Source organism: Augochlora pura, chromosome 7 (genome assembly GCF_028453695.1).
Source record: "Augochlora pura isolate Apur16 chromosome 7, APUR_v2.2.1, whole genome shotgun sequence".
NCBI classification, from domain to species: domain Eukaryota; kingdom Metazoa; phylum Arthropoda; class Insecta; order Hymenoptera; family Halictidae; genus Augochlora; species Augochlora pura.
In genome coordinates, this window is record NC_135778.1 from 29,427,174 (window position 1) to 29,445,549 (window position 18,376).

At 39.2% G+C, this 18,376-nt stretch overlaps 2 protein-coding genes across 2 annotated transcripts; one reads left to right on the forward strand and one right to left on the reverse strand.

Annotated features, from left to right (window-relative positions):
* Positions 1 to 3: 3 nt before the first annotated feature.
* On the reverse strand, positions 4 to 8,068 carry LOC144472208 (gamma-aminobutyric acid receptor subunit alpha-1). The gene is made up of 11 exons (XM_078185098.1): positions 7,999 to 8,068; positions 5,631 to 5,827; positions 3,158 to 3,225; positions 2,826 to 3,046; positions 2,651 to 2,733; positions 1,462 to 1,661; positions 1,161 to 1,248; positions 917 to 1,077; positions 662 to 835; positions 450 to 592; positions 4 to 369 (listed from the first exon to the last, which is right to left on the reverse strand). Exons 1-11 carry the CDS (start codon positions 8,004 to 8,006, stop codon positions 153 to 155), a joined length of 1,560 nt encoding a protein of 519 aa, XP_078041224.1. The 5' UTR covers positions 8,007 to 8,068; the 3' UTR covers positions 4 to 152.
* A 3,993-nt stretch (positions 8,069 to 12,061) lies between these two features.
* Lcch3 (Ligand-gated chloride channel homolog 3) lies at positions 12,062 to 18,370 on the forward strand. Its single transcript, XM_078185412.1, has 9 exons — positions 12,062 to 12,138; positions 12,402 to 12,508; positions 12,952 to 13,019; positions 13,247 to 13,392; positions 13,818 to 13,975; positions 14,548 to 14,832; positions 15,266 to 15,496; positions 15,862 to 16,118; positions 16,484 to 18,370. Exons 1-9 carry the CDS (start codon positions 12,074 to 12,076, stop codon positions 16,634 to 16,636), a joined length of 1,470 nt encoding a protein of 489 aa, XP_078041538.1. The 5' UTR covers positions 12,062 to 12,073; the 3' UTR covers positions 16,637 to 18,370.
* The last annotated feature ends 6 nt before the right edge of the window (positions 18,371 to 18,376 follow it).

Consider the following 18,376-nt stretch of genomic DNA (forward strand, 5'->3'; position numbering starts at 1 on the left):
GCCGCTAGGTCACGCCCACTTAGAACATTCGGAGAATGGTATATTAACCTAAGTTAGTAACGAACGTAAATGTTTTAGACGATGGTATTTCATCCAGTTTTCTTGTCGCAACTATTATTTAATTACAGATCTCTGATAGCGGTAGAACAGAGTTATTTATGAGAGATTGAACCAATCGGTGGATCTTGCCATTTAAATTCCTCTTGGTACGTGACATAGATCACCCAATAACAAACGTTCAACAGCCCGAATGATGTCGGGAACACTACTCTCGCTACTCTGTCGATGTAGGAAACGCTATTTATGTGTCTCGCTATATTCTCCCCCCTCTTCTTGCAGTTTCCCGCGGCTTCCCTTTGTCTGCGCCTCCTGCGAACACAGTAGTGCGAATAACTTGATTAAATAATTCCATTCGAATTACGTTTACTTCGACGTTGAAAATTTGCCACCTGAACGCTTCGTCGCCAGCGAGACAGTAAAGGAACTGTCGCCATTTTGGTATCCACACTTCCGTTTGCGTTTGACGTTCCATTGTCGATGGTCTGGACGCGACGGCCACTGTCATTGACCCTCTGCCATAGGCCATTGACTCCTAATACGAGTATCAAATGTATTAAAAAATGTTTAACAATATTGATAATTAAAAAGAGAATTTTTATACATTGCAATCGTAGACGTCGCAGATTAAGGAACTACCCCGACGAGGTACATCGATTATGGTTGGCGGGTTAACCGTCTGAGGGCTGCAGGGTCCAATACTAGAGAACCCGTCGTAATTAACTTCACTGTCGTCTTCAAGATCTTCCTCGTCTATAGGAATCTCTCCACTGCCAACCTTAGCAAAACATTTTTATAAAATTATCGAGGAAGATTAGTTAATAGCGGAATTTCATAATTTATTTTCAAAATTTCTCACTTTTGTGAAATAATGTACGCCAGCGAATTCCAAAAGGGTGGCGATACAGTAGCCGAAACTCATTAACAAAAACCAGTCGAGTGCAGTGGCATATCTGACTTTTGGTAAATCAGTCCTAGAATCGAGGCTGATGGTCGATAATGTCAGCACAGTGGTGATACCTGCAAAGTAAAATCAATGATCTACAGAATTCATTAAATGATTTTCAGTAAAGATTTCTCAAATCCTTGTATTTTACAGTCACCTAATCCAACTCTATCACTGGTCGCTTCGCGATGGATCCAAAACGACACCCAACTAAGCACCACTATCAAGACGCAGGGTACATAAACCTGTACATAAACTCACATAAATTCACGGAAAATTTAATGAATTTAACTACTAACTTTACTACTATACATTATACGGATCATTAAACAGATTATAAAATAATTGAAGAAATTATTCAGCAGATTTTTCGATTATAAAATAATTTAACAGATTAATCTTGCTGTTTGTTTAACTGTAAGATTTCTGCAAATAAGGAGATGTAAAAATTGTCTAACCTGAATAAGAAAATACCCTGTGTTCCGTTGCAGGTTAAAGGAGACCTGGAGAACCGAGAACTCACCCTCCCGTCGAAAATAAGTTAGATTTCTATACGGCGAACCCATTAAATCGAACTGCGAAAGAGCCATTCCCGGCACGAAGTTTACAGAAGAACCTTCTTGCCATTCGTACACTAATTGCCCTGATGTGTACGCATCTAATCGCATAAATATATTAAGCTTTTAATTAACGATTCATTCTGCATATCCGAGTTGCAATCAATTAGTTAATAAGATCATTTTCCATTTCATGTATTGTAATACAAATATCAAATATCGAAGAATGATTCGTACCGTATTCTCCATAGAAAGCAACGATATTTCGGCAAAGATTATTTACACGACAGCAGAGTCCAGTGTTAAAACGCCCAAACTGTTGGGCAACGTGACCGATAAAGAAGAGTAGTCGGTAATTGCAGAACACATTGGTGGCGCCATTTTACAACAGAAGGTTCAAACTATTCGCCAAATTATCGACGATCGAATCTGACGAACAGTTTGAGCGTCTTGCCACTGGACGAACTGGCGCTGTACAGACGTCGAAAGAAGCTTCGTTATATCGTCATGAAATGTTAAATTCTTCATAAATAATTAATAGCTGCTCGAGTATGCGAAAAATGATTACAGACACGATGCCGGGTATCTCTTCTGGACACTCGAATTTTTGTAATGTACCGTGTGTCGTTATGAACAAAGAAACATTTAATTTATTTGGACAAAGGACGAAAGATGAATATTTACATATGTAAAGCGTAGGAGTATTGGCAAACGATGAAACGTTCCAGAATATTAAATTTTCCGAGCATTGGAAAATAATAAAGCTGACGAATTATATCGGACACGAATACGAAAATCAAGGAACGACGCGAGTGGAGTTCCAATTGGAAAGGGTTTATGTCGGCTATAAAACGCCGGCTGCATCTATGGACAATGCCTATATGTTTGCGCTGCACGTGCATTCTTTCGCGCGGACACGGAAAGACGGCATCCTCGAAATGAAATATAGATTAAAAAGTTGATTAAATTCGAGAAGGTATTTCTTATACTTTATTCCGATTGATATTTAAATGATGTACCGTTTAAATATTCAAGTACGACTAAAATGGTGATTTAATAAACATTGTAAAATATATTAAATGATACTCACAGCTTCCAAGAATTAACGGACACGATTGCCGGTCCATGGGGAAGTTTCTGAGCTCCATGGGGCACTTTGCTTTTATAGTAAGTCTATTTTTCAGATTAAAATTGTTATAAAATAAGATTAAGTATTTAGCTAAGGATTAATTATTAGATATTGTAGGAAATATGGTACAGAATACCTCATAGAGTATAAGATATCGCCGTCCTGCGAGATTCTCAATAATTTATTGGGAACCGTAATGGTATGCACGTAACTATGCTTCCCATTATAAATATATGTATCCGGCCGCCATATACGTTCCAGCATTTTGATACTGAGACTCAGAGATTTGATCGGACCTAGAAAACTCAAACGAGAATCTCGCCACGATTGTCGAAAGTAACAGTCCATTGAATAGTCCTGTAACAACAATAACTTTGAGGTGTTTTAAAAAATTCAGTTTTCAAAATTTTCACTTAAAACATAGTGATTAAAAAATATTGCTAAGGTATTCTTACATTTCCGACTCACCATGTCGAGTTCGGACACAGGCCCCATGCTTCTTATCAAAATATTCGTCTTCACCACCGTGGGTATACCTGGTGATCATAAAAATAGTAATAAGATTGATTATAATAATTATTAAACAGCTAATAAAAGTATTAATACAGATATATAATCGCATAACAATTAATAAAGGCATTACTACAAGTACGCAACTATGTAATATAATAATATACTATATAATAATTAATAAAAATGAAAATAACATAAAATTATTTATACAACATTTTTTATAGGCATCGTACAAATCGAGGATGGAAATTATCGAACAGCTGTGCAACTCGTGACGCCTGTCTGCGCGCGGATCAAACATTAGTCATCAGCAGTAATTAGATGTCATCGGCTCACGATATTACTTTATCACTCTGATCGTGATTCGAACTCTGACACGATCGCCATCCGAACTCATTGCATCTGTTTATCGGGAGGAAAAATAGAAAGTACGAACGACCGAAACTAAAATGGAAGACAGCCCCGTGCGCGGCTGGCGAAACGAAGTGCTCTGATTTCGGATCAGACGAATTTGGAGCATTAGTAAGCCGCTTCCGTGTTCCGCGACGGGCAACAGGGAAAATTGCGGAAAATTGAAGCCGTACGATGGGAATAAAGGTAATTTCGGAAGGATACTTTTCTTCGGCTGGCTGCGGTCCAACCTACCGTCCCTCAGTTCTCTCGTATCGGCTTCCTATTTTCTCTTTTCGCTCGATCATCATCATCCAAAATCGATACACCCCTCACCGTGATCTTCGAATCGATTTTTCCACTAGAATAATTTTGTTTACATCCGAATACGAAAAATAACAAAGACGAATTTCTTCCTGATGCAACGTATATAAAATTAAATAACAAAATTTCCACTGAATAAAAATAGAATGCAAATTTCGATTATATGCAAGTATGTATAAAATTAAAAAATTGTCAAGAATTGTAGAAAGCGTTTTATAAAATAATCTGGAGATCTATTAATTTTATGAAAAGGAATAAATATCTCAAAGAGAATCAAGTGCCACACCCTTCGCGTATTTGTTTATCGTTTATTTGCGCATCGTCCACGCCGTCGTGTCTACTCACTTTTACTCGCAGAATTTCGTTTTATTTTTATTTTATTCTCGCTTTACCGTCGCTCCCATTTGATGGCCGTTTTATATTTATTTTGCACCCGATATGTTTGGGCCGTGCCACCGCGGGCACCGGTAGGCGGACAGAAAAGAGTGAAAACGTATCGCGCGGAGTAAACATCAGTCGCAGGAAATTTCGAACTCTTCTGCGGATCGGAAAGACACCGAAAATGGACAGTTTGTTCCGGTAACACAGATCAGACCGAACAGAAACCGTACGATGATGTATGTATAGCCGGCGCTCGTTTCTGCCGAAAAAGAAACTCGTACGCTTTGTCGAACCGCATAACTATTGGACACACTCCAGTTTCCCCCTCCGAAACGCTGTTTAAACAAACAGGAACAATGTAGAAATGATAACAGCGAAACCGAGATTCCTTTGCTGCGAGGCCATAGATAAATAATTTTAATTATTGCTTGTAATATTTTTTAATTTGAATTTTATTCGACTTTATTTTGTATAGAAGAGAAATCAGGATATAATATTTAATAATTAATTCATTAAATACTTAAAATTATTGCTGTTACTATAAACATCAACGTTCATGGCACGTAGTATTTTTTAATTTGAATTTCATTCGACCCTATTTTATATTTTCTGTTCTATATTTTTATGTAGAACAGAAATAGAGATATAATATTCAATAAGTAATCGAATGCTATTTAATTAGGGAAGTCTATTAATATGTGACTTGTTTTTGACGTCGCATATGCTTGGTCGGCGACAGCTTCCGCAGACGAATTTTTTAAAATGCTAACGAGGGAAGTTCGTCGGTTGTTCAATTAGTTTTGAAACAATATTGGATGCACGCCGTAAGAATCGATTTCCTAGAAAACGATGCACGCGATAGGGTCTACCGTTAACGACTTTATACTAAAGACATATACCATAGAAAAATCGACAAAGAAATATAACGAATGAATTTTGAATTAATGTGTCAATATCCCTGCATTCGTATTTCCTAGTTCCGACGATTTTCCAAGATTAATTGATTTCTCTGTTGAGCTTAATTTTCTCATTGGTCCGACGGATGTGGGAAATATGATAAAAATTAATTGCTTGTAATTGCTCAATTAAGTTAATCCAATTATAACCGCGAGTCAAGCGACGGAGTGTGAACACACGATTTTCTCGCATAAGCCGGATTATCCTGAACGATCGGACCGAACGATACCGAATCCATTTGTCTTTCTTCTTGGATAAAGTGGATAACAAAAAGAATGAAAATGTTCCGGACGGGAGGCGTCGCAATAATTTCGAGAAAAATAAGAAATTCGGACACGCGTCGCACGTCGTTGCCAAACTGTTCACTCTACTTTACCCTTGCCGTGAGTGGGCAGCTGATTGTTTTCATAATTCATCAAGAGGTTCTCGAGCACCATAGTAATATTTTTCGAGACAATGTCGTTCATTGTACCCCTACTCGCCGCAGACTTCGAGGAACCTTTCGGAGAGGGGGAGGAAACGTCAAGGGCATAATTCCTGTGCTTAATTGCCAGTAGCACTAGAAACACTAGTCTGTAACAGAAACGATTAATTCCCTTCTCGGCACCAGCAGCCATCCAATTCCATACACATTATTTTTATTTTATTCTAAATCATTGAAATTATTTTATTCAAATTCTTTCATTCGAATTATTTCACTAAAATCGTTTTACTGGAATTATTTTTATTCAAATTATTGTATACAAATTATAGTATTGAAATTATTGTACGCAAATTATAGTATTAAAGTTATTTTATTAGAATTCCACCGCCCCGATTATTTAACTGAAATTATTCCACTGTTTTGTTTAATTTTTAATGCGCTGTTGCTCAAAAGCAATTGTTTTGTTGGGGAAAACAAAGTTCGCGGCGGTGGGGGTAAGCGGAGCAGATAAACGAGTGAACGATTAAAGAACGATCGGTAGAAAAAAAGAAACTGGAGATAGGCAGAGCACAGGGTCACATGTGGGTGGCCGTCGAGAAGGGGGCGGCAGGGGGCCAGAAGGGGGATACGAGTACAAGAGAGCTCTCCTTAGCCGCGGACTCAGCAACTTCCGACGAGGGTACCCCTCGATCTTTCGAGTGAACGTTCTCCCTCGTTACGTCAGAATCGCCCTTCGAGTCCTTCCGGTGCCATTTTACAGAGGGACTATGAAAAACAAGGCTTCCTCAACCCCCTGTACCGCCGCAGACACTTAAAACCATGTGTTACATACTGCCCAATGTGTTACACAATTTCTATAGCTCCGAAATAATCTCGAAACACCTAGGCACCGATTATTACACGAACGTATGATCTTGTGATTTTCTCGTTTGTTTAAATAATATATTGCAATAATTTTCGCGTAGCCAGACTGCTCATAAAAAATAGAGCAACTTTTGTTCGAACAGATTTGTTAAATTTTGCCTCTGTCAGTAATTACAGTGATTTGAATACTCATGGTATCGTGGAGTAGCATATACTATAGACGCGACCACGTGGCTATCCAGGAATCTATAACTTGGACAATTAAATTCGTAATAACTTTCGATGGAAGCGATATTTTGGGAAACTGCTTAAACAGAATTTGTTCAGTTTTAAAAAGGCTACACGAATATGTAACGATATAGTAAATTTACAAGATTCGAAGAAAGTGAATGCACAAATTATGGAACATATATTTAAAATTTCGGTAGCCACTGTATTCGTTCGTATTGTTTATGTGAAATTGTTACGTAGGCGGATGGAAATTATTCGTTAAATAAATTGCAATAAGTGTATTTAGAGCTTTATCATTAATAGATTCATATTCTTAATTTTACTCGAATTGTACACACTTTTTGCTTTTGTGTCGTAGAAATAAAATAGTCGTCGGCTCGGTGACAATTGAACTTTATTAAACATCGAAGCGTATCGCGGAATATATTATAGTAATGAAAGCTCTGTCACCGATCGAGATTCCGAGTTAGCTGTTTGGCCGGGCTCGCAAATGTGGCCACTATTGGCACAAGCCGTTAATGAAAAGCTGAAATTAAAGTGGTACGAGTACTCCTGGTAAACGTGTATCCGCGATAGCCGAAAAAAAATAATCAGTCTTTTTCTCTGTTTTCCCGTATTTTTTTTTCTCTCTTTTTTTTTCGTTACCAACCGCTCGCTCCTTTTTGCTTATTACACCTCGCTCCTTTTTTTTTCACACAGAGCCGAGAGAGCTGCTAATATCCGTGCAGCAATCAGACTGCGGGCGTTTAGGCGAATCTCTTTTCGCGCCGACTTTTTCAAAAATTATCAATATCCAAGGGAATACAAAAAAGAAACAATTCGCTTCACTTTCGTTTTACAAAAATCAATATGTTCGTGAAACAACGTTCCACATCGTGTGCCATTTAAGTTTTTGTCAAATGTAAAATTACACGTTTCGCTGAATAATTATTTAACATATCCCCTTTGAGAATTTTATCGCGATTTTAATCTTCGCTTAAATATTTCATTTCGTCTTTTTATGAATGTGTCAATTTCGAAATTGTTTTTTAGGATATTGTACATTAATAATACTAGCTAAATCTTTCAGTTGTTTATATTGTTTTGTATAATTGATTCAATTATTTTGAATACTGCGTTTTTTCAATAATTATGCTGGCTTAATTATCGTTTGCAGTTGTTAACGGAAGGCTGGCGGACAGTATCGTACGTGTTTAGAAAATAAAAATGGGGAAGTAAGACTCACGTGAACATGTCGGCGACTGGTTTCCAGGAATATGGTTGCGTAGGTAGCACGGATAATTGCCGAAAAATAGAAGAACCTCGAACCGAATACCGGCACTTGCGAACGAGATCTACATATTCTTGTGACAGATCCTCGTGGATCTCCCACCTGGGAGACGAAACAGTCTGCCGCGCAAACTCCAATAATCCTACGTTCAGCAGCGTTAACGAATATTCCTATTTCTTTTATCGCTAGTTCCTTCTGTTATTTATATTTATAACATATTGAATTTGTTGCGCATATTAACATATCCTAAAATTGATACAATATGTATTAATTACAATGTTCTAATAGGGAAGTACTACAATAATTATATCTTAATAATTAAGAAAATATAAATATACTTATGAGTGTGCTTATATTATTACAATATACTTAATTATTTTCTATCAAAATGTCTTCTTATACGTTATATATTTATTTACCTCAAATATATATTTTATTTATCTTCAATATATTTTTATTAATTTTCTATACTATCCTATTTTTTTTCCATACTATTCTATACTACCTTTCTTTTTAGTATAAATTTATTAATAATCATTTTCATTTCATTTTCATGTATATTTAATTTCTATATGCATTTATTCAGTTTCGCTCGCACAGATTCGACTTTGCAAATTATAAATATTATATTTGCAAAGAGATAGGTAGATGTTTTAGTTAGATGAGACGAAACGTTAATTTTCGGGTCAAATTAGCTCCACGTAAGAGCGTCAATTATTTTCCAAAGGAGAACGGGTCTAGGGGAGACAACTTTCATTCTCAACTTCGACCTTTCTTCCGTCGACGTTCCTGACGTCGCATCCGCCGAAGGGATCCGCGAGCACGGGCTTTCAGGTTCCTTCTGAAAAATATGTACTTCAGGAAAAACTAGGACAACATCGGCAACATTATAATGAAAGAAAAACTCGAAAGAGCGCCGTGCCTCGAATCGAAAACCCGGCGTCGCTGTAATTGAGCTTCGACGCTTGTTCAAACACTTTCGCCCGATCCCGTTTCAGCTCAACCAGAGACTTCTTTGCACCCTTCGAATTTTCTAAAGGAAACGAACGGTTCGGAAAAACTGATGCGAAATGTTGCCAAAGATTAAATGAGAAATCAACTCGATCTGATATCAAAGTATTCATAAACCTTCGACGAAAGGTCGACGATGTTCGAACTGTTGTAACTTTGTGAAGAAAAATGGTACGACGAATTGGCTATAGTCATATTTAAAGGGTAGGATTCTAGTTTTTTCCACCCTTAAATTGCTTACTTTTATGATGGTTTACTCTATTTTTCTTTTGACAGTTTTCTCTTGTTAGTGATATTTTCAAATAGGGGATGAGAAATTGACAATCTTGTAACTTTCTAAAAAACAATTGTACGATGACATGTCGTGGCTCATTTCAAAGGATGAAACATCTGCTTTCACCTCTGCTAAAAGTTACAATTTTTTAAAAATTTCGTGGTGCAAGAAGAAGTTTCAGATTCTTGAGACAAACAGACGTGGACCGTTTCAAGAAGGTGAGAAGATTGAACCGTCCGTAACTTACTGAAAAAAAATCTTACAATCATGTACCGTAGCTCGTTTTAATGGGTGAAATTTCTACTTTAATTTGCGCCAATTGATATTTTCGAAATCCCGCTTTAATATAAAACAGCGCGCTAGCGGAGACAGCATATCCCCACAGGCCGAAGTCCTAGGGGTAGTAAAATAGAATCGCCCACAACTTCGTTAATAAGAATCGTACATAGATCTCCCTTTTCTCATTTTAAAGCTAGAAGCTTCTACTTTAACTCTAAAAAAAAATATCCCATACAACCACCTTTGGAAACATAACCTACGACGTCCCTCCGCCATTTCGTCCGACTCCGTCTGAGAACATCGGATGCAAACCTTCGGCGGCTCGGTCGGAGAAAATCGGGAAAAAGACGAGAACCGTGAAAAAAAAATCGAATCTCCGACAAGCTGGCACATCGGGAGCCCGAGATCGATGGGGCGGCTATCGCCCAGGGTTAACGACTCTCGACGTTAGCGTGGCTCCCCCGGCGTTCGGGGTCGAGGGGATGCCAGCGTTCGATCCCGGCATCGAGATCCAGAGACAGCGTGACTCTGTGTCAGTAGGTCGGCGGGTAGGAACGGGGCTGCACATGCGTGGTTCATTTTACGGCAGCCTCCGAGGTATGGCGAGCGTGGAGCAGCAGCAGCAGCACAGGCTGACGTTATCGGTGTCTAAACAGAAGCGAAAGATAAATAGGTGAGTGGCACGGATTGGCAGAGAAAACGGGGCTGGGAAGGGGGTAAAGGGGGGAGGGGTGGCGGGGTGGGTGGGAAACATCGGGGGATGAGGCCACCCCCGAGAGGACACCAAGTGAAACACAGTGATGGAACACCTCGCGAAAGGGAGAGTGCTGGACGACGATACGTGGAAGTGATAATCTGTGATTTCTCTCGGCTGTTTTGTCCAGCGAACGATCCGATAAAAAAGGCGAAGATGAGGCTGTGCTCGAAGATCGGAAGGCGGAACACGCTGTACGTCGCACACGGTGCGACGAGAGTAACAGCGGCGTGCACGGGAGGCGCCTAAAGAGACAGCGAAAGTGCTGAACTTTCGTTAAATTAATGCCAGTTCGATAAGCAAGAAATAATCAAGCTGCGAGTGTACGCCGTAAGGTAAAGACGAGACAGAACGATTGGGCAAGCCGATAGGAGCTTTGGAAACGTAACGGTGATCCGTTTTCGTTCGACATTCGATAAGGAAGCAGGAAGCGGGGCTGTGACCGTGTCCTAGTGAACGTGAAAGGGTGCCGAGAGTGCTGAACAGTGGTATGACGACTTGTTGCTGTAGAGAAGTTGCTCGAATCACGAGAGAATCGTAATATCAGTGTTCGCACGCGTTGGATCAGGAAGTAGAAACGGGGCTGACCTTGTAAATAAATGACCAAGTGCGAGCATATTAAAAAATCAAAAGAGCAAAATGCATTGGACAAGCGTTTGACAAGATACGCGTTGCACAATTAATCGTCAGATAGGGCATCCAATAAGGGCGCTGAAATGGGGCTGTCGTAGCAGGTCGGAGCAATAAGACGAAATAGCGAAAGAATCGGCTGGTGGTCCAGGTGATGGAGGACGGTCTGGCGACAGGGTGGAGGATAGTGGCAGAGCCCAGGACTCGGGGTGACAGCTATTGTCAGTGAGACTCGAGGATTCATGGGGTGGCAGCTCGCAGGGGCGACGAGGCCAGTTTTCCAGAGATGGTTCGCGGTCGAACGTAGTCCGAGAGAGGAAAAAGGAGGTTAGTGGAGAAAGAGTGATAATCGGAGGTGGGGGTGCGGGTGGTGCGCAGCATCCGAGTGTCGGAGGATATCCTCGACCACGTCGACGTTGATAGTGCTCGTGGAGGGACCTGTCCGATCGGTGGCGAACCGCGTACCCTTTCCAGGCCGCCAGGTCTAACCCTTCGGGCACCGAGATGTCCTTCGAAGGACGCCTAGACCTACACTCTCCCTTTTGTACGAGGTACCGCTAACGTCTGACTCCGTTGTCACGATGGCTCCTTTGTTCGGCCTGATCGAAGATAGGTGAGATCGTTGTCTTTTCTACTAAGTGCCAGAGGTTTGACGAGGCTGCCGCCTCGACGCAGCATTTCTTCCGGATTTCTAGAACACATTTTTGAAATTTATTAGTCATATTGTCCAGAATCACAGTTGCATATTTTTTCTTCACAATTAATATCGTTAGTCAAGTAGTCGGAGATATACTGTTTAACATCTCCTTGGAATGATTGCTTGGACGAATATTTTTAACACTGACGTGTAATGTTACTAATAACGTTTTTACGTTGATAAATAAAACGCTCTTAAATTAATGAATACAACTCTTTCGTATTAATAAATAGAACTATGAAGAATTGGCGGATGCATATGTAATAAAGGTCAAGGACAAAAATCGGGTCGGTTCTCTGGTTACAGTATCTGGCGGCTCGATGACGAGGTGCAAGAACCCAACGAGATGACGTTCTCTTTTACCCGCTGACGTGATTTTCGAAAAATGGTGAACAGGACGAGGCTGCAGCAGGTCGTCTTACTGCTGCAGACGATCTACCTGGTTACCTGGTAATCGCTCCTTAAATATCAATTGTCATTATTTAATTCTATTTCATTTTATTTAATCCTATATAGTATTTTTTAAATTTCACTTAGTTTTATTCAATTTGATATAGTTTCGTTTCCTTTTAATGTAAGTTTTACTGCCGCAATTTTTATAATTTTAAATAGAGAACCGAAATAATTAGAAAATTATATATATATATTAATATTAATAATGCTACTGTTAATATTACATATTATGTAGTATCGCTGTTGGAAAATATTTTCAGGGCCAGTTACGAGAACACAGGGGTGTCTGACAGATTGGAGAACGTGACGCAGACTATATCACGGATTCTCGATGGCTACGACATTCGGCTGAGACCAAATTTCGGTGGTAAGTAACAAAAAGAAACAATGAATTTCAATCGATTTTAAACAGTGTTCGAATTTTAAAAATTCCGATTGCAACTACGAAGAATGTACAAATCGATTTGATTGCAATGTGATTTTATCGGACGAATTTTGCCAGCGTACGTTTCTCGAAGAAAATTTTAAAAGATCATTGATTTTTAACCGAGAGCTTAATATCCGAACGTTGAAACAGTGGAGGACTGAGATTGATGTCAAGAAATTTAATAGTGCGGTTGCGAATTTTTTACAGGCCAGTGATCATACCGAACATCAAATCCGCTTAACGACGCTGCGTAATTTCCCCCAATCCTCGTCGATTTTTCGACCCATTTGTCCACCGTTTAACCTCGTTCAAACAGATTACTCTAGGAGATTTATAAATCCGTCAATTTACATAATAATATGTGAACACTGCATTTATTTCAGGAGAACCCTTATCGGTGGGCATGGACCTTACTATAGCCAGTTTCGACGCCATCTCAGAAGTTAACATGGTGAATTATACACACATATATCATTTATTAATTTGAATTGTCAATTTCAACACCGCTCTAAATTAAATTAAAATTGTTTTAGCAATTGTTCGAGGCTCTCAATATAGTCATTACACACGCATGCCGTCAAAATAAATTATTTTTGAATGAAAAGAAATTAATAAGAAAATATTAATACTGTAATAAAGCAATCTAAATTATGTGAAAGGTGTTCTATTTTTCGACAGGACTACACTATAACGATGTACCTAAATCAGTACTGGAAGGACGAACGACTAGCATTTTCCCAGGAGGAGGAGGTGCTCACCCTCAGTGGAGACTTCGCAGAGAAAATTTGGGTCCCGGACACCTTCTTCGCCAACGACAAAAACAGGTTCGCAGTAATAATCTGATCAGTCCTTTCGAGGATTTTTAATAGTATTTTTTATTAAGTTACGATACATCAAATTTAGAGAGTTCGAGAAAGAATATCTTTTATTTTCTAGCTTCCTTCGTTTTGATAAACACTCGTAGAAATGTTTCTCCTTTTACTTTAATTTCTTTTCGTTGTTAACTTGAATTCTATTTTTCTTTTAGCTCAACTTTCTTATAGAAGGTGCAAAGCATCGTCGTTTCCCTCAAACTAATTAACTATATTTACCAGATTAATTGTTTTCTACGGGAATTCCCGCGAAACACCGTTCTCCGTTGATGTATAAATTTGAATTCGATGCGCGCGGGCTTTCGAATCGGCGAGCGCACACGCGCGAGATCTGAAGAGGCTGTGAGAGGAAATGTTTTTTTTCGGTTTGTTCGCAGCTTCTTGCACGACGTGACCGAGCGTAATAAACTCGTCCGACTGTCCGGCGACGGATCTGTCACTTATGGCATGAGATTTACGACGACCCTGGCCTGCATGATGGATCTGCACTACTATCCGCTCGATTCGCAGAACTGCACCGTAGAGATCGAGAGCTGTACGATCGATACTACCTCTCTAGTGGCTTCCACTCGAACTTCAATTTTCCCAGTTGTCGCTGGAACGCAATTTTATTCGGGAATTGGCAACTCTTTCGATTCGACTGACCGCAATTTAATTTTCTACTTATAAACATTATTACCGATCTACGAAATTATTCCATTCCAATCAGAAACATTCACTTTACAAAATAAATAATTTTCATAATTAAAAAATTAATATTTCTCTTTTTTTTTTAAACTAACATTCCATTTATAATTTAATTTTCGCTATGAGACTAAAAAATCACCGTAAAATCTGCGATTATAATATTTAATTTGAATTTTAAAGCCTTTGATATTTTCTATTAAATATTTAAGTATATAACGAATATATATTAAATATTTAAACACTCGCAACGATAAATTACACGCTATCGTGGTCCGCCCCCCCGTTTCCCAAAACGTTTTAAACGCGACAGCTAGGCAAAATTTAAAAAATATAGAGAAACAGAATATTGTTCGAATCAAAGTAAGTAGAGTAGCGAGATTGATTTCGAAAGAAAACGAAGACGAAATTCCGTTTCGCCAGATGGTTACACGGTGATGGACGTGGTGATGAATTGGAAAGAGACTCCGGTGCGCGGTGTCGAGGAGGCCGAGTTGCCGCAGTTCACCATCATCGGCTACGAGACCAACGATCGCAAGGAGAGGCTGGCCACCGGTATATATCAAAGACTTTCGTTGAGCTTCAAGCTTCAGAGGAACATCGGCTACTTCGTTTTCCAGACCTACTTGCCCAGCATCCTAATCGTTATGCTGAGCTGGGTGAGCTTCTGGATCAACCACGAGGCCACCAGCGCCAGAGTAGCACTTGGTAAACAATCGAGAATTATATAATCGTAAGAAAACCAATTCCAGACATTTTTTGCTCCATTTAGATTGTTTATTCAATCTTGTTGCTCCAAGAAGACCTTTTTTTTATTGGAATGACTCTGACCTGGAAATTTATAGATAATTTATTACTTGTATATTTTAAATATTGTTACTATTTTGACTGTTTTACTATTTCTACTATTTCTTTACTTTTTCTGCTATTTTTACAATTTTACCAATGTTATACTATTTTTATCAGTTTTACCAATTTTATGAATTTCATGAAAGCAAATCAAATTTAACTAACTCTGTTATATAGAATTCATTATTATCGATCACACGTATTGCATCGCAAAATAAGAATTGTAAAATTGAAGAATTACATCCTAAGATCTGCAGTGAATTCTGATTGATGGATTCCGGTGATTTTGCAGGTATCACAACGGTACTCACGATGACCACGATCTCGACGGGTGTGCGTAGCTCACTGCCACGTATCAGCTACGTGAAAGCAATCGACATTTACCTGGTGATGTGCTTCGTCTTCGTATTCGCGGCTCTGTTAGAGTACGCGGCCGTGAACTACACGTATTGGGGCGCGAGGGCCAAGAAGAAGACGAAAAAGAAAGAGACAGACGACAAAAAAGTGATAACTTCTAAAACAGGTGACAGAGCTTTTTTACGCCACCTGCGTATTTTTGTGATAGTGGCTTAACCATCTGAAAAGCCAAACAATTCAATATCAAATAATTAAACTCCCAATTAATACAATACATATATGATTAACCCTTTGCACTCGACTCGCCACTTAGAATTGCTCTCCTAATAATTTAGTTATTTTATAAATTATTATATGATTTTACGATTCACGTAAATTCAATTTTATACACAATATGAAATGCACTTGAGTTGTAGAAAATGGAAGCTGCAATGAACCGTAATAGGCTGTGTTAAATTCAGAGTTAAAATGGCTTTGAGTGGAAAGGGTTGGCGACAACAATAAATAATTTTAAACGAAACAATTTGACAGGAAGCAAGACGAGTTCCCCGTTCCCAGGATCCACGGAAGCGGACATAATCGAGCTGCAGGATCTCCGAATGTCACCTTTACCGAGCATAAGAAACAGATCTGGCCTAATCAGTGGCGGTTCCACTCCTGGAACCGGGAGGGAACACGATCCGGTCAAGTTTCCCCCTAGTTTTCGCATTTCCAGAGTCGCTGCGTACAACACTCACGGGAAAAACATTGGCCTAAGATACAGGGGGCCTAAGCATCACAAGCCTAAGGTACGTACGAGTTATTAATCACTATTTCATGAGATCGCGTCAACCTACTTTCATCTTCGATCATTCCTAGAAAGCAAACGAATATTTTTAATTTTAGAAAAGCTCTATGCTTTAACAATAACAATTGTACAATTGTGTTTTATATTAAATTGTTCTTTGAACTCTCCTCGACAAATTAGTATAGCTCAAAACATTTTTTAAATAATAATTGAATGAAATTAAACAGACCATTAAGTTGATAATAAAATGGTCTTCGAATATATGAATACGAAACAATAAATTCGGTCGCTTTGCTTTTCTTTCTTTATTATAAATAAAGCGGATATCCCGAGGGAGTGAGAGATTGATATTTCGTAAAAATGCAGGTTCTGCACGCGATAAGAAGGGGTGCGTCCGTGCTGCGGGTGTCGATGCCGAAGATCAAGGACGTGAACATCATCGACAAGTATTCGCGGATCATATTCCCGGTTAGCTTTATGCTGTTCAACGCGATCTACTGGGTGTTCTACTTCCTCTGAGCGAACAGTAACAATCGGCGAACGATCAAAAATGGACCAATTGTTAATCGAGAGATCTACACGTCGAACCGGATATTCCGCTGTAACGAACAATCGAAGTTGATTCTCGACCGATGGGAGCAGGTATCGAAAGTACTGAATCGAAAGCTGCCAATTATTTATCGACGAGGAGTTACATTTACGAGGATGCATCGATCCGAGCTTGTGGCGCAACCATAACTTTTAATGACACGTTCCTAATCGACGAAGCTGTACATCCGAACACACACGAAGCAATACCCGAACACCGACGAACCGTTCACACCAATCATTTGGCGATTAACGACGATCGTTTTATTTTTTTTTTCCCCCTGGGAAACGCCAAACCGGGTAATCTTCCGAGTAGCAACAAAAACGTCTCTGTTATTTCTATCTTCCCATTCGAAGAGATTTATTTGAACGATAAATGAAACATTTCCTTGTCTCGATACCATTGACGATTTGCTTTTCCGGCATAGCGAAACCGAAGACACATAGAATCGCCGTACAGAATTGTTCCCGAGGTGAAGCGTACCGTACTTCCTTCTAATGAAAGTGTAAAAGTTCTAAGGAAACAATCAAATATATATTTACATAGTCGAATCTAAAACTAATCGCCCGAACAATAACGAAACGAACGAACACGGACGGTTGACATTCTTTTCGTTGACGAGGCTTCTTTTTTAGAAGGCGATCTACAGTTTCTACGCGATTTTTTACGGATTTCTAAGGTTCTCGTAGCCAACCGACGCCTCGTCGCAATTCTCGAGACGCTGAAACTCGTTCACACAGATCGTTCTTAATCGAACCGTTTGCAAAATAAAGATGGACGTCGAACAAATGTATTTCTCGTTAATCAGTTCCATGATATTCTCTCTCCCTTTTTTTTTCATTAAGAAAGAAAAATCGCTAACGCCAAACATCGTTGTTTCCGCGTTTTTCGCGATTTCTCGCGGATAATGGATAACAATTCGAAATTTTAGACAAGTGTATCACAGTTAGGCTAGTTCTCGATTATAAATTCTAACCGTCATCGCGACCGTAGCGGATTCGATCTTGTTTTGCGATCTCCGAGCTTTATCGATGAGTTGCCAGGTTTTTTTTATCGACTAACATAGTCTCTGTGTAATGATTATATCGACGAATTCGATTGATTTTTGTATCGAGAAGCAAGTTGAATATTGACGGAGCACACTGATTACTTTGATCGAGCTGAATCGATGCGACGGAAAACCATACCACGCGCCATGTTATAGTGATATTTTCGAATACGAGATAAGGCACAGGTACCGTAGCGATAAACTACGAGAAACAAAATGAAACAATAAACCAGTATTTTCGGTATCGTTAGACCAAGCTTAACGACAGACGAGGTGTGAACTAGTTCGCCGATTGATGCAATGACTATTTTATTTTTAAACAACTCGTTCGCGAGACACTGGATTTTCTAACGTTGATACGAATTCCCGTTGTGATCGATATTAATGTTGCAATCTTTGGAAACAACAATAGTTACCCGACGTTCTGCACAATAAATCAATCGTTGGCGAAGATGGCGGCTCTATTTCACACCTCGGCCACAATTCATGGACACGTTCGAGCGTTAGGATTAAATAAGAGAAGGCAACAAAACGGAGAAGGAACGACGAGAGTGCGAGCACGCGTGAATGAGAATATTTTTCTGAGAGATTGCGTGTTGTTACGTTAATTATTTTAATATAT